At 41.1% G+C, this 13,773-nt stretch overlaps 1 protein-coding gene across 2 annotated transcripts in view; it reads right to left on the reverse strand.

The window, feature by feature from the left end:
- LOC137375861 (peroxisome proliferator-activated receptor gamma coactivator 1-alpha-like) overlaps window positions 1-1,171 on the reverse strand; it is a 159,735-nt gene extending 158,564 nt beyond the window's left edge. For both annotated transcript variants that reach the window (XM_068043428.1, XM_068043426.1), the window contains exon 1: window positions 1,046-1,171. In XM_068043428.1, coding sequence (XP_067899529.1) covers window positions 1,046-1,123 — 78 coding nt within the window. In that variant the 5' untranslated portion in view covers window positions 1,124-1,171. The remainder of the gene's footprint in view (window positions 1-1,045) is intronic.
- Between the last annotated feature and the right edge of the window lie 12,602 nt (window positions 1,172-13,773).

Here is a 13,773-nt window from a genome sequence, read left to right on the forward strand (position 1 = left end):
TACGTAATGTACATTGTAGTTATAGTATTAAAACAATATGCTGAACAGCATTAACACGTCTCAGGATTTTCTTTGCAGAGCTGACAGTCGGGGGGGGGGGGGGGAGGAGGGCAAACGTTGCGGACTGGAATGCAAAAAATAATCCCTTGCACCAATGGTTATATATTTTCAAACACATGATAAATCAGATACAAGGAACGTCCCAAGTTTTTAACTATTTTATATAATAACCTTACGTGTACAGGATCAGCAAAGTGAGATGCTTGTCCCTGCTAGGAATCTGTAAGGGAATAGCGTTCACTGTTAACGCGCCTTAAAAAGAGAACGGCGCGAGTTTGGACAAGAAATAACGAGACTGCTCCGGCATGTCACTAATTGTGAAGTGGTCACAACCGGAGTTTGTTGCTGCTGTCATCTGCCCTCCTCATGATACATTGCATTTACATTAAATGTTGAGTAATGTCCCGAGTTACGCAAGTTCTCCTACTGTTTCTTGCTGAATCCATCTGGTCCACTGTTAATACGAGGACTATGAAAGAGGAAATATGTATATTTATTTCCCCCACTCCCAAGGAGCCTGACTTCAGCACTGCTTTGATGGCTGATCTTAGGCATAGAGTAGAAGTTGCTGATTTCCCCCCTCCCCACACACTCCTTCTTTTGCAGGCGTACTTTGGGAGGGATCGCGGCTCTATTAAAAAGGAGAATATAAGAGATTGATTGTAACTTGCTGCACCCACGTGTCCGGAATTAATGAATGAATGAAGCGATCCCAGGCAATGACACGAAGGCATCTGCAACAATTGTAACCCGGCAGCGAGCGAGAGAGCGCTCAGGTGCTGGCCGGGCCGGGCTGGGAGCCGGGAGCCACATGTGAAGACGGCTGGCTGCCTCTGCTTCCCCTTCCAACACACACACACAGGACTTTCCCGAGAGCCGGGCAGCTGCTCCACGCTGCATCTGCAGCGGCGGCCAGTCAAATCACCACCATCCCGAGCTAGCAGCCGGCTCGGCTTGTCGGCAAGGCAAAGCGCCGGCTCCTTACCTGAGACTCTGCGTTTTCTGTCAGGTAGTTGAAGACGAATAAAGAGAAGTCCTCATCCGTGAGCGTGCAATCCGCCATCTTCCCGCGGTGCGCGTGTGAGAGTGAGTGACTGACGGTCGCGGTGCTCCGTGGAGCCGGCAGAACGGGCTCGCTGCTGCCCTCAGGACAGGCGGGTGGACAGTAGCAGTACTGCAAGTGATCGGGTGTCTTGGTGGCAGCGTGCAAGTGCACCACTCTGTGCACTGTTTCCTGTGTCTCAAAAGAGATGGGATTTGTTTTGGCTGTCAGGTCCCCAAATTATGGCCCGCTATAGTTGTCGGATGCACCAGTAATAGTTGGTTTTCTCTAAGCTAGGAGTGATAAGTGGTGTTGCTTCCGATGGTGGAAAGACAAGAATTTTTTTTTCCCAAAAATATACTTTATTCAGAAAAATCTGTAAAAAAAAAATACATTACAAAACAGTTCAAACTTGACATTTCAGAAAGTGCAATAGAGATCAGATTCCTTCTATACAGAACGTGAGTTGCATCACAACTCTTGCTATTCCATTTTACATGCAATGAACATTTGCGTTACATAGCAAAAACATATTTTGGTGCATTCAGCCCGAGGGGTTTTGCACAGGTTCCAGCCCCTCGGTATACTTTGCCTTTGCGCCAGCTGCCCCATGCTTTCGTGCGTCCCTCAGCACATGGTCCTGGACCTTGGAATAGAGCATGGCTACCCGACCTGAACCCGACAGGACCCAACGACATGTGTCGGGTACGAGTCGGGTCGGACACACTCTATCACCACCTCCGGTAAGTGGCTTTAATGTTAATGTCGTTTTTGAACTTGAAAGGTTGTTTAGTTACAGTTTTTTTAAACTTGTGCAGATAAGTAACAAAGTGAAAAATGGAAGCTCAGTTAACTGATGGTCGGGTCGGGTCAGGCGCGGGAAAAAATGAAAGGACTCGGGCCAGGTCGGGCTCAGGTCGGATGTGGTTCTGTCGGGCTCGGGTCGGGTTTCATTTGCAGACCCGAGCTGGCCTTTATCTTGGAATGTGCGAGTCTGCAGCATTCAGTCTTGGACTACTCTTTGCACTGGAAGACGAACAAGTTTCGAGCAGACCAAAGAGCGTCTTTCACCGAGTTGATGGTCCTCCAGCAGCAGTTGATGTTTATCCCAGTGTGCATCCATGGGAACAGCCCGTAGAGCACAGAGTCCTGTGGAAAGACAGAAACATTGTAACTTGTCAGACCAGTTTGAGTTAGGGCAGTGCATTGCAGGATTGGGTAAGGCAAAGGATATATCAAAAGGTGCCTCCCTTCACAGGAAAACGTTCACTTTTTAAAGAGAAGGAATTGGCTCCCCCAACTAACAGGAAATAAATAAATAACAACTGAAAGGGGGAAATTGAACAAAAGTTTCCATGCTGTTCAAACCAGTGATAAAATGTATGATGTTCAACGTCAAGTGATACACAAGAGTGCAGGAGGGACGAACTATACATTTATACATAGGAATATAGCCACAGAAACAACCAATTATCAAATGCATCTGGACCTGTACTGCCAGGCCCATCAAAAATCCTCTGATCTGCTTGCCTGACTGAAAATATACAGCATCGAGAAAAACTCATCCAAAAAGTTTTTTTTTTAAACTTCAGAAAACGAAAGGGCTACAGTCACTGGCACTCAATTTATATAGAAGACAAATCTCTCACGGGGAATTCAGAATAAACTTCTTCACCAAGAGAGTGGTGAGAATGTGGAAATCACTACCACAGGTAGTGGTTGAAGTAAATGGTATAGATGCATTTAAGGGGAGGCTAGACAGGCCTATGAGGGAGAAGGGAATAGAAAGTAATGCTGATAAGATTAGGTGAGGAAAGATAGGGAGGAGGGTCGAGTGGAGCATAACCACCAGCATCCACTGGTTGGGCCAAATAACTGGTTTCTGTACTGTATACCCTATGTGGCAAGAGTAGGTAAAAGGTCTTATTTAAAATTAAGCTGACATAATTTGTTAAATTAACATCATCAAGATATAACAAGTGCTTCCCCTTAAAGAATATACTGTATTAAAATTTCAGGGAGCATGGTCCAGTGGAAATAATTTTAAACAAAACTAAGCTAAAATAACAAAATCAGATCAAAAGGGTAAAATCAGGGGCAATCAAGAAACTTTCTTTGTCATCAAAGGCATCCAGTGGTTCAGTAGATACTGCATGTTGATGGTCAGTGATGAACTATATCACCAGAAATATAGGCAAGCAACAGTGGATTCTGACCCAGACATACTGTATTTTGTGGACCTGCATAGAACAGATTGAACTAGGCCTGTAACATGCTATGATCTGTTCATTAGAGCAAATAAGCCGGGTTAGGGGAAAAGGAAACAACAAATTTAAAGCAACCCCTTCAGAAAATGAAAAGGTAGCTTCAGCCCCTAGCACTGAACCTATGTGTGAAATAAAAATATTGTGGCAGGATAGGTGAAGGTCTACTTTTTAAGGTAGAAATTTGACTTAAGAACAAGGTTTTTTCTATTCTTTCATGGGATGTGGCATCACTGGCAAGGCCAACATTTGTTGCCCATCCCTAAGTGCCCTTGACTACTGAGTGGTTTGCTAGGCCATTTCAGAGGGCACTTAAGAATCAACCACATTGCTGTGGGTCTGGAGTCACGTGTAGGCCAGACCAGGTAAGGACGGCAGATTTCCTTATTTAAAGGACATTAGTGAACCAGATGGGTTTTTACAACAATTGATAATAGTTTCATGGCATCATTACTGAGACTAACTTTTGATGCCAGATTTTTTTATTAATTAATTGCTTTTATTAATTGAATTTAAATTCCACCAGCAGCTATGGTGGGATTTGAACCTATTAGCCTGAGTCTCAAGATTACTAGTTCAGTGACATTACCACTACACCACCATCTTCCCAACACTGTAAAAATTATAACATGAAAATGTCCTATTTTAAGATAAGCTGACAGAAACTGGATATCATTCCCTTTAAAGGCTGGGACTATTACAAAACTTAGACAATGCACCACAGTCCAGTCCAGGGATGGGAATATTTCTCAGTCCTCTGAATCAATTACATAAAACAAAAATATTATAGTTATAATGCAGGGCTTTAAGGTAAACACATTATAGAACAAACATTGTATTATCAACTGGCTTTAGTAGAACAAAATCTATGTTGCATGGTGGAATGGTGAGCATGTCAATATGTGCTAATAATCATTAAACAAACAGACACAAACACACCTCCTTTACACATTGCCAAGTTGTATTTTATACTTATTGTTACAATTCAGGCTTGTATGAAACACTGCTAAATTGTCAAAGTTGCTGAAATGGGTGTGGAAGTCTGATGTGGGGAGGAGGAAAGGTGTGGCAACAGCAATCTGCATTCCAAGGGGCTGCAATCTGTGTACTTCAGTTTTCATTATCTCAGTGTCTGAATTGGAAAATAGGATTATCACACTAGGGGCCTGCAATAATCAGGCAAGCTATTTGTCAATGTGATTTTCACAATTTGGAAGGAGTTATTGTGTGGAATGGATGGGTCAAAATGTACATGCTTTGGGTGGGGAGCTATTACAGATATACAATTGGCAACAGACAAGGGGCATCACAAAATTGGAAACTTTCACATATTGTACAAATATCCCCCTAAACCATTATTATTTACTTTCATTCATAGTGAAATAGGAACATATATCATTTTCATCTTTTTAAATCTCTCCAGCAAGGAGTTCAGACTCATCAAGTTGACAGTTACAAACACTACACCAAACTAATTGTTTAACTATCTCAATACAAACTTGATGTATCCCCTGCTCCTACTACATTTTTGATCATGCACAGTTACATGTGTGTTAATTCTGTAAGAATTAAAGCCTTGGAAATGTTTATTAACAATTTTGGTAAGAAACTATATAATTGATAGTCTTGCATCCAGCACCTATTGAAGGCATCCAGCATGCTCCAGAGTGTAAAACCTCCAAAGTATCACATCTGTAGGATTAACAAAATCAAGAATGGCTCCAATAAATATTTTTTTATGTTACCAATCAATTATCTGATTGAATACTTAAGAATGAATCAAAAAGGGGTAAGAAATCAAGAGAAATGATTAACAAGGAGTTGTAGCTTTCACTGTGCTTACATGGAACGACAGTGGTTGGAACTTGTGAATAGCAACCTCAGTAGCGTGGCCTTCAACTTTCCCGAAGGTAGTTTAAATCCAGCGCCAAGTGAAGGGGATCTCCAAGCATGCAACAGTGGTGATGTCAGCAAGCAGGGTAAGCAAGATGTGATCGACAGGGCTAAGTGATCCCACAACCAACGGATCAGAGCTAAGCTCTGCAGTCCTGCCACATCCAGTTGTAAATGGTTGTGGACAATTAAACAACTAACAGGAGGAGGAGGCTCCACAAATATCCCCAAATAATGGGGGAGCTCAGCACATCAGCGTAAAAGACAAGGCTGAAGCACTTGCATCCATCTTCAGCCAGAAGTGTCGAGTGGATGATCCATCTCGGCCTCCTCCTGAGGTCCCCAGCATCACAAATGCCAGTTTTCATCCAATCTGATACACACGTGATATCAAGAAATGGCTGAAGACACTGGATACTGCAAAGGCAATGGGCCCATAGAACATTCAGGCAATAGTACTGAAGACTTGTCCTCCAGAACTAGCCGCACCCACAGCCAAGCTGTTCCAGTACAGCCACAACACTGGCATCTACCCAGCAATGTGAAAAATTGCCCAGGTATATTCTGTACACAAAAACCAGGACAAATCCAATCCAGCCAATTACCACCTATCAGTCTACTTTCAAACATCAGCAAAGTGATGGAAGAGGTCGTTAACAATGCTATCAAGCAGCATTTGCTCAGCAATAACCTGCTCACTGACGTCAGTTTGGGTTCCTCCAGGGCCACTCAGCTCCTGACCTCATTACAGCCTTTGGCCCAACATGTACAAAAGAAGTGAACTCCAGAGGTGAGGTGAGAGTGACTGCCTTTGACATCAAGACAGCATTTGACTGAGTATGGCATCAAGAAGCCCTAGCAAAACTGGACGCAATGGGAATCAGGGGGGAAACTCTCTGCTGGTTGGAGTCATACCTAGAAGATGATTGTGGTTGTTGGAGGTCAATCATCTCAGTCCCAGGACGTCACTGCAGGAGTTCCTCAAGTAGTGCCCTAGGCCCAACTATCTTCAACTGCTTCATCAATGACCTTTCCTCCATCCTAAGGTCAGAAAAGGGGATGTTCACTGATGATTGCACAATGTTCAGCATCATTCACAACTCCTCACATACTGAAGCCATCCGTGTCCAGATGCAGCAAGACCTGGACAATGACCAGGCTTGGGCTGATAAGTGGCAAGTAATATTCGTGCCACACAAGGGCCAAGCAATGATCATCTCAAACAAAAGAGAATCTAACCATCTCCCCTTAATGTTCAATGGCATTACCATCGCTGAATGTCCCATTATCAACATCCTGGGGGTTATCACCGACCAGAAACTGAACTGGACCAGCCACATAAATACTGTGGCTGCAAGAGCAGGTCAGAGGCTGGGAATTCTGCAGCAAGTAACTTACCTCCTGACTCCCCAATTCCTGTCCACCATCTACAAGGTACAAGTCAGGAGTGTGTTGGAATACTCTCCACTTGCCTGGATGGGTGCAGCTCCAACAACGTTCAAGAAGCTTGATACCATCCAGATCAAAGCAGCTCGCTTGATTGGCACCTCATCCACCACCTTCAACATTCACTGCCTTCATCACCAACAATGGGCAGGAAGTAAAGAGATACAGACCCTTAGAAAATAGGCGACAGGTTTAGATAGAGGATTTGGATCGGCGTAGGCTTGGAGGGCCGAAGGGCCTGTTCCTGTGCTGTAATTTTCTTTGTTCTTTGTTCTTCTTTGTTCACACAGTGGCAGCAGTGTGTACCATCTGCAAGATGCACTTCAGCAACTAACCAAGACTCCTTCGAAAGCACCTTCCAAACCCATGACCTCTACCACCTAGAAGGACAAGGGCAGCAGATGCATGGGAACACCACCACCTGCATGTTCCCCTCCAAGCCATACACCATCCTGACTTGGAACTATAGCACTGTTCTTTCACTATCACTGGGTTAAAATCCTGGAACTCGGAAATACTCTATGACTCTATAACTTCCTTCCCAACAACACTGTGGGTGTACCTACACCCCATGGACTGCAGCGGTTCAAGAAGGCAGCTCACCACCACCTTCTCAAGGGCAATTCGAGATGGGCAATAAATGCTGGCCTAGCCAGCGACGCTCACATCCCACGAACGAATAAAAAAAAACATCTAATTAAAATTTTCGGATAGCAAAATAAATAATTTATGATTGGATTAAGGCAGAAGCTAAAAGAAAGATAAACAAAGTAAAAAATATGTATTTTTAAAATATGTGGAATTTTTATATCATGATGGAGAAATTTGACATTCCACAAATATAAAATTAGCTTTTCAAGGCTAGTGAGGGTGTTTATCAGCAATTATAAAGTTAGTACAGTGTTAAAATCCCAGTTACAACTCATTCAACAAGGTGCAACTTTTTCAAGGATTTTAAGATGAGATTAACAGGGTAAAAATGGAAGTTTTCATCATAAATTTCCATTTGATCGCAGTCTTGGGAGTGCCTCAACAGTGACAGTTTCACCGTCATTACCGCTGCAAAATCTGGGCCAATACTTTGAGTAAAACCCATGTTACATGCCAAGCAGGTAGAAAAGAGTTGGTTAGTTGTAGCTGTATGAATTCAATACCCAGAGTGCACTAAGGTAAACAAGCAAGAAATTTACAAGTAGCAACATCGAGATGGTACTGGTAGAACAAAATTCAAAATACATTTTAATGTTTCCATTATTATTTATAGTTTAAGGCAGTAATAAAAATTCTGAGCTAACAGCATTAATTTGGAATTAGTTTTCTTCACTCTTTGCTGAAGAGGCTGATATTTGGGCTGGGAATGTTTCAGAAGAAAATGTTTATGAGGCCCTTTGAAAGTGACTTCAGAAACTGTGGCCAAAGTCAGCCAACCTGGACTGTGGTAAATGACCATTTGTTCAGATGTCAGTGATTGGGCCTTAAAGCAATAAAAAATCTTTCTGGGCACTGCAGCTGTAATGACAACTTCCACAACAGCTATAAAACTATAAGAGATGAAAAAATACAAAAGAAAAATATATTTATAATCAATTAAAAAAAAAGAGAATAAACATAATGTACTTGCATCTTAAGATAGTGCAAATTCATAATAGTTGGAACAAAAATATTTTATAATGTAAAGAAGTGAAAGGTTTTCAGGTGATCAGAACAAAGTTGCTTACATATTGTGCAAGTTTTGTAGAGATCTACAAATATATATGTATCTTTCATTATAAATAATCTGTATAATGTTTTAACTTAGTATTAATCATGTGTTATATTGTGATCTGTAAGTTTGCTGTAATATAGTGAGCAAACCATTCTCAGGTTTAGGCTTCAGCCTGACATGGGTAAATATCAAAAAAATTCACTCCAGCTATTCTGGTAAATGTAATTTATTGAAGTATTGTTTTAATGTTAATAATCTTTAACTTTTTATCTATTTGTAAACATTGAGAGAAGCAAAAAATAAATGAAGGAGGACAAGCAAGCACAGACTGAAAATAAAGATTTTGGGGAAATAGAAATAGGAAATGAAGGCATCATTAGTGTAACATTTTAGTGTCTTCATAATACAGTAAAGCAAGTGGAAAATGGTAAATTGAATAAGGAGGCACTCATGTTAACCCTGCCTGGAAGCCCTGCAAATTCTAAGACTTGTTCCGTTTACTATTATGAGGATTTTGAAAACACCAACATATAATTTAATATATATTCCACAGAAGTCTTTTTACATTTTTACTAGATTACTTAACTTTCAATTCTTATCCAATTTTTCAAAGTTATGAGATTTTTAAATGATTTAGAAGGCATCATAGACCAAAAAGGAACAGTTGGAGTAGTTTTCACAGTGTAGTTCACAATGGGCATTGTTCTGATTATGTGAGAAAATTTAGGCAAAATGCTGTGATGTGAAACAACTGATGCACAGAATTATACCAATTCTCTGATTTTTTTCTTGGTGAGCTAAGCAGTTAGGTGTGGAAACCCATCACAATGATAAAGAGTCGCCAAACCAAACGACTTAATCACTTATTGCTTCATATAAGATACAAACATAGTGCCCTCTACAATTATATTTGAGAGAACTTAGCCACTAGTTAACAAGAGCATAGGAGTACTGCTAGAATTGAAATGGCTAAATATGCACAGCTTACCAGATGAAGCACTGATAAGCTTTCCCAGTTGCACGGCTGTCCCTCAATAAGTCAAACTCGCCAATTATACACAGCTATCAGAGTGAGCAGCAGAGATCTGACTTATTTTCAGACTCTTATCTTCAAGTATGTCAGCTTGGAGCCAACTCAACTCGAAACAGACTGTGCTTATCTGCTTCAATGTGTGTAGTTCCTTGTTGGTCACTGGATAAGTGACCAGCATGGGTTTAAAACCTCACAAGTAGACAGAAATTATGAAAAATTTTTCCCCAGCAAGATAGTCAGCAGCACAGCACACCATAAAATGTTTGAGCACATTGCCAAAGTCACACATACCATACCCCACTGAACACCTCCATGAATTGATGATGTTGAGCTTCTGCTAGGACTTCCAACCCATTATGATTGCCCTGGAGTCTTAAGGAATTAAAGACTAATCTGCAGGACTCTACTCCAAGAAACTCTGGAGAAAAACCACAGGGCAATGTAACCTCACTATTTATAAAAGGAGGGAGTGAAAAAACAGGGAGTTACAGATGAGCTAGCCTTACATCAGTAGTGGGGAAAATGCTAGAGTCTATTATAAAGGATGTGATAGCAGAACACCTGGAAAGCATAAACAGGATTGGGCAAAGTCAGCATGGGTTTACGAAAGGGAAATCATGCTTAACAAATCTACTGGAGTTTTTTGAGGATGTAACTAGTAGAATAGATAAGGGAGAACCTGTGGATGTGGTGAATTTGGATTTTCAGAAGGCTTTTGATAAGGTCCCACATAAGAGGATAGTGTGCAAAATTAAAGCACATGGGATTGGGGGTAGTATACTGGCAGGGATTGAGAACTAGTTGACAGACAGGAAACAGAGAGTAGGAATAAATGGGTCTTTTTCCGGGTGGCAGGCAGCGACAAGTGGGGTACCGCAGGGATCAGTGCTTGGGCCCCAGCTATTCGCAATATATATTGGGTGAGGGAACTAAATATAACCTTTCCAAGTTTGCAGACAACACAAAGCTGGGGAGGAAAGTGAGCTGTGAGGAGGCTGCAAAGAGGCTCCAATGTGATTTGGACAAGTTGGGTAAGTGGGCAAATACATGGCAGATGCAGTATAACATGGATAAATGTGAGGTTATCCACTTTGGCTGTAAAAACAGAAAGACAGATTATCTGAATGGTGATAGATTGGGAAAGGGGGAGGTGCAACGAGACCTGATGTCCTTGTACACCAGTTGCTGAAAGCAAGCATTCAGGTGCAGCAAGCAGTTAGGAAGGTGAATAGTATGTTGGCCTTCATTACAAAAGGATTTGAGTATAGGAGCAAGGATATCTTACTGCAGTTATACAGGGCCTTGGTGAGTATTGGTCTCCTTATCTGAGGAAGGATGTTCTTGTCATGGAGGGAGTGCAAAGAAGATTTACTAGGCTGATTCCTGGGATGGCAGGATTAACGTATGAGGTGAGATTGGGTCAACTAGGCCTATATTCACTAGAGTTTAGAAGAATGAGAGGGGATCTCATAGAAACCTATAAAATTCTAACAGGACTAGACAGGCTGATGCAGGGAGAATGTTCCCGATGGCTGGGGAGTCCAGAAGCAGGGGTCACGGTCTCAGGATATGGGGTATGCCATTTAGAACCGAGATGAGGAGAAATTTCTTCACACAGAGGGTGGTGAACCTGTAGAATTCTCTACTGTAGAAGGCAGTGGAGGTCAAGTCATTAAATATATTCAAGAAGGAGATGGATATATTTCTTAAGGCCAAAGGAATGAAGGGATATGGGTTTAAAGCAGGAACAGGGTACTGAATTAGACAATTAGCCATGATCTTTTTTGAATGGCGGAGCAGGCCTGAAGGGCCGAATGGCCTACGCCTGCTCCTATTTTTGTTTTCTTAAATTGTGTTTTTAAAGCAAAATCTTTGAACATTCTTGTTTACTAGTTGTATAAATATTGGCCCAGGTATTGCAGTCACTGGCGAAGCAAGGGCACTTGCTGCTGACCTCGAAGAAAGCTGCCTACAAAGATCTAGGATTCTCTGTGGTGGGAATTTCCCCTTTCTGATGGCAGTTTAAATCTGGTGCCAAGTCCAGTGGATGTCTTGGTTTGGAGCAACAGTGATGTCAGCAAGCAGGTAGGCAACCAATCAAATTGTAGTATTCGTACAGGCGAAACCAGGAAGTTCAAAGCACGTACCATCCTTCATTTTTGATTTAAATTTTCAGATAAATATATATTTCAGATAAATATATGACTCTATTAAGATAGAAGCTAAAATACAGAGGAACAGACTTTAAAAAAGTTTTATGTTTTCAATAATATGTGGAATATTTTTAACATTGTGGAGAAATTTGACATTCCACAAATCTAAAATTAGTTTTTCATGGTCGATGAGTATGTTTAGCAGTAATTATGAATTTAGTTTGCCATTAAAAACCCACTTACACCTCATTCAACAAGGTGTAACTTTTTCAATAGTTTTACAGCATATAAGTGGAAGCTTTTGTCAAATCATGATTGCAATAGAGATTGCTGTCTGTGGGAACCTCCACAGCGCATCCTGTCGAGGAGTGCAGGGTCACTTGCAGCAACTTCTGGGTTTCTGCATTATTCTTCACATCTTCAGACTCCTGAAGTTGCTGTCAGTTTCAGTGGAGTAATAATGACAAAACACTGATAGTTTCACCATCACTACCAAAGCAAAATCTGGGCCATGAAAACAGGACAAAAAGTGCCGTTTGAAGAGTCTAATCGCTTTCCAATTGGCATGGAGTAACACTCTCAATCATCGTGCGGTGAGTTTGTTACTGCAACGAATCAATAATCATTTCATTGGTCACGTGAAGTAGTTTGTTGTTCCGTATTTGTCCGACCATGAACTTTCTTTCATGGGTTCTGCCAATAAACTGCCATAACTTCGGTGGAAACCCGAAACGCCGAATGTTTACCGCGTTGTTCGGTAACTAGCTCAAGGCTCGTTTTGTATGTTAATCTTTGCGATGGGCTCAGGCACAACTTCTTTGGGGTAGTATTTTGGTTCGGTTTCCTCTGCACAGTCTGGGGCGCTTTCTTTCTCAGTACATTACTCCGGTTGCGGCTTTGCTGCGGCTGTATTAGACAGCCTGCCCCGAACTGTTAGTGGTTTCCTTCAGTTTCCAACAGTCACTTCACCGACATCTTTTTTTTATCAACTTCATCTAAGCATAGGAGCAAAATTGGTTTCGTTTACTTGTATGTTTTCCAAAACATGACATACTGTACTTTACAGCTCATAGCGAGAGGCGGTTCCGCAATAACCATCTTCAGCTCTTCTGAAGATGAGTCATGCACGCTGACGAATGGATAGCACTGCTGCAAGATTCGCATTGTTCGAACTGCACTCGATATCATCTACAAAAATAGCTTGCATGAGAAATACGTTGAAAATGGACAAATAAGACACAAATAGCTACAATGAAAACATGCAGTAAACCATTCCAGTTTATTTAACCACCGTACATGCAAAAATTAAAAAAATCCCGCATTTGTTCTGCAAAATCGTCGAAGATATTTCGTTTTGTCTATTAAGGAAGTGAGAAGAGTGAGCATTTGAAATCTGTACTCTGTGTATATCATCCATCATTCTGCATAAACACCTCCGTGTCACTGCACGAAATCTTCGCAGGGAGAAAATCTGGAGGGAAGCATTTTTGACCTTCACTATTTTTCAGTAAAACTCGAAGAATGGTATTCGTTTTTTTTAAGATGGTAAAATCAGCTAGGCACGCTTTTGAATTTAAAGTACTGATGCACTAGAAAAAATAATTTTGAGTAATTAGAATTTGAAACTGGTTATCCCATGGTTGTTTTCCAGTTACAATCAATTGTAAATTGACCTATTTAAGCGAATGAATATAGTCGACAGCAAGAAGAGCAAGTTTTTGAAGGCTATACTACAATCAGATTATATCATATATTCTGACAAAAGGTCAGACTTGAAACGTTAACTATGTACTTCTCTCCGCAGATGCTGCCTGAGCTGAATGTTTGCAACGTTTTCTGTTTTGATTTCGTATTGCATGTCCTTTTTAACTCTTCAGTTGTTACTCTGGAAATGGAAGTAACTGAATTATGTGCATGCAGGAATGAGAGACAATGTACATAGAGAGATTTAAGATCAAACTAGTCAGCTGCAGTTGACTATTAGGATATAAAAGAAAAAATCTGTGAATGCTGGAAATCTGAAATAAAAATAGAAAATGGAAATACTCAGCATCTCAGCATCTGTGGAGAGAGAAACAGAGTTAATGCTTCCAGTCAATGACCTTTCATCAGAACTGGAAAAAAAGTTTTCAACAAGTAAAGAGGGAGGAGAGGAAAGAATAAAAAGGGAAGGGCTA

The sequence above is a fragment of the Heterodontus francisci genome, chromosome 12, assembly GCF_036365525.1.
Source record: "Heterodontus francisci isolate sHetFra1 chromosome 12, sHetFra1.hap1, whole genome shotgun sequence".
In the NCBI taxonomy this organism is placed as follows: Eukaryota; Metazoa; Chordata; class Chondrichthyes; order Heterodontiformes; family Heterodontidae; genus Heterodontus; species Heterodontus francisci.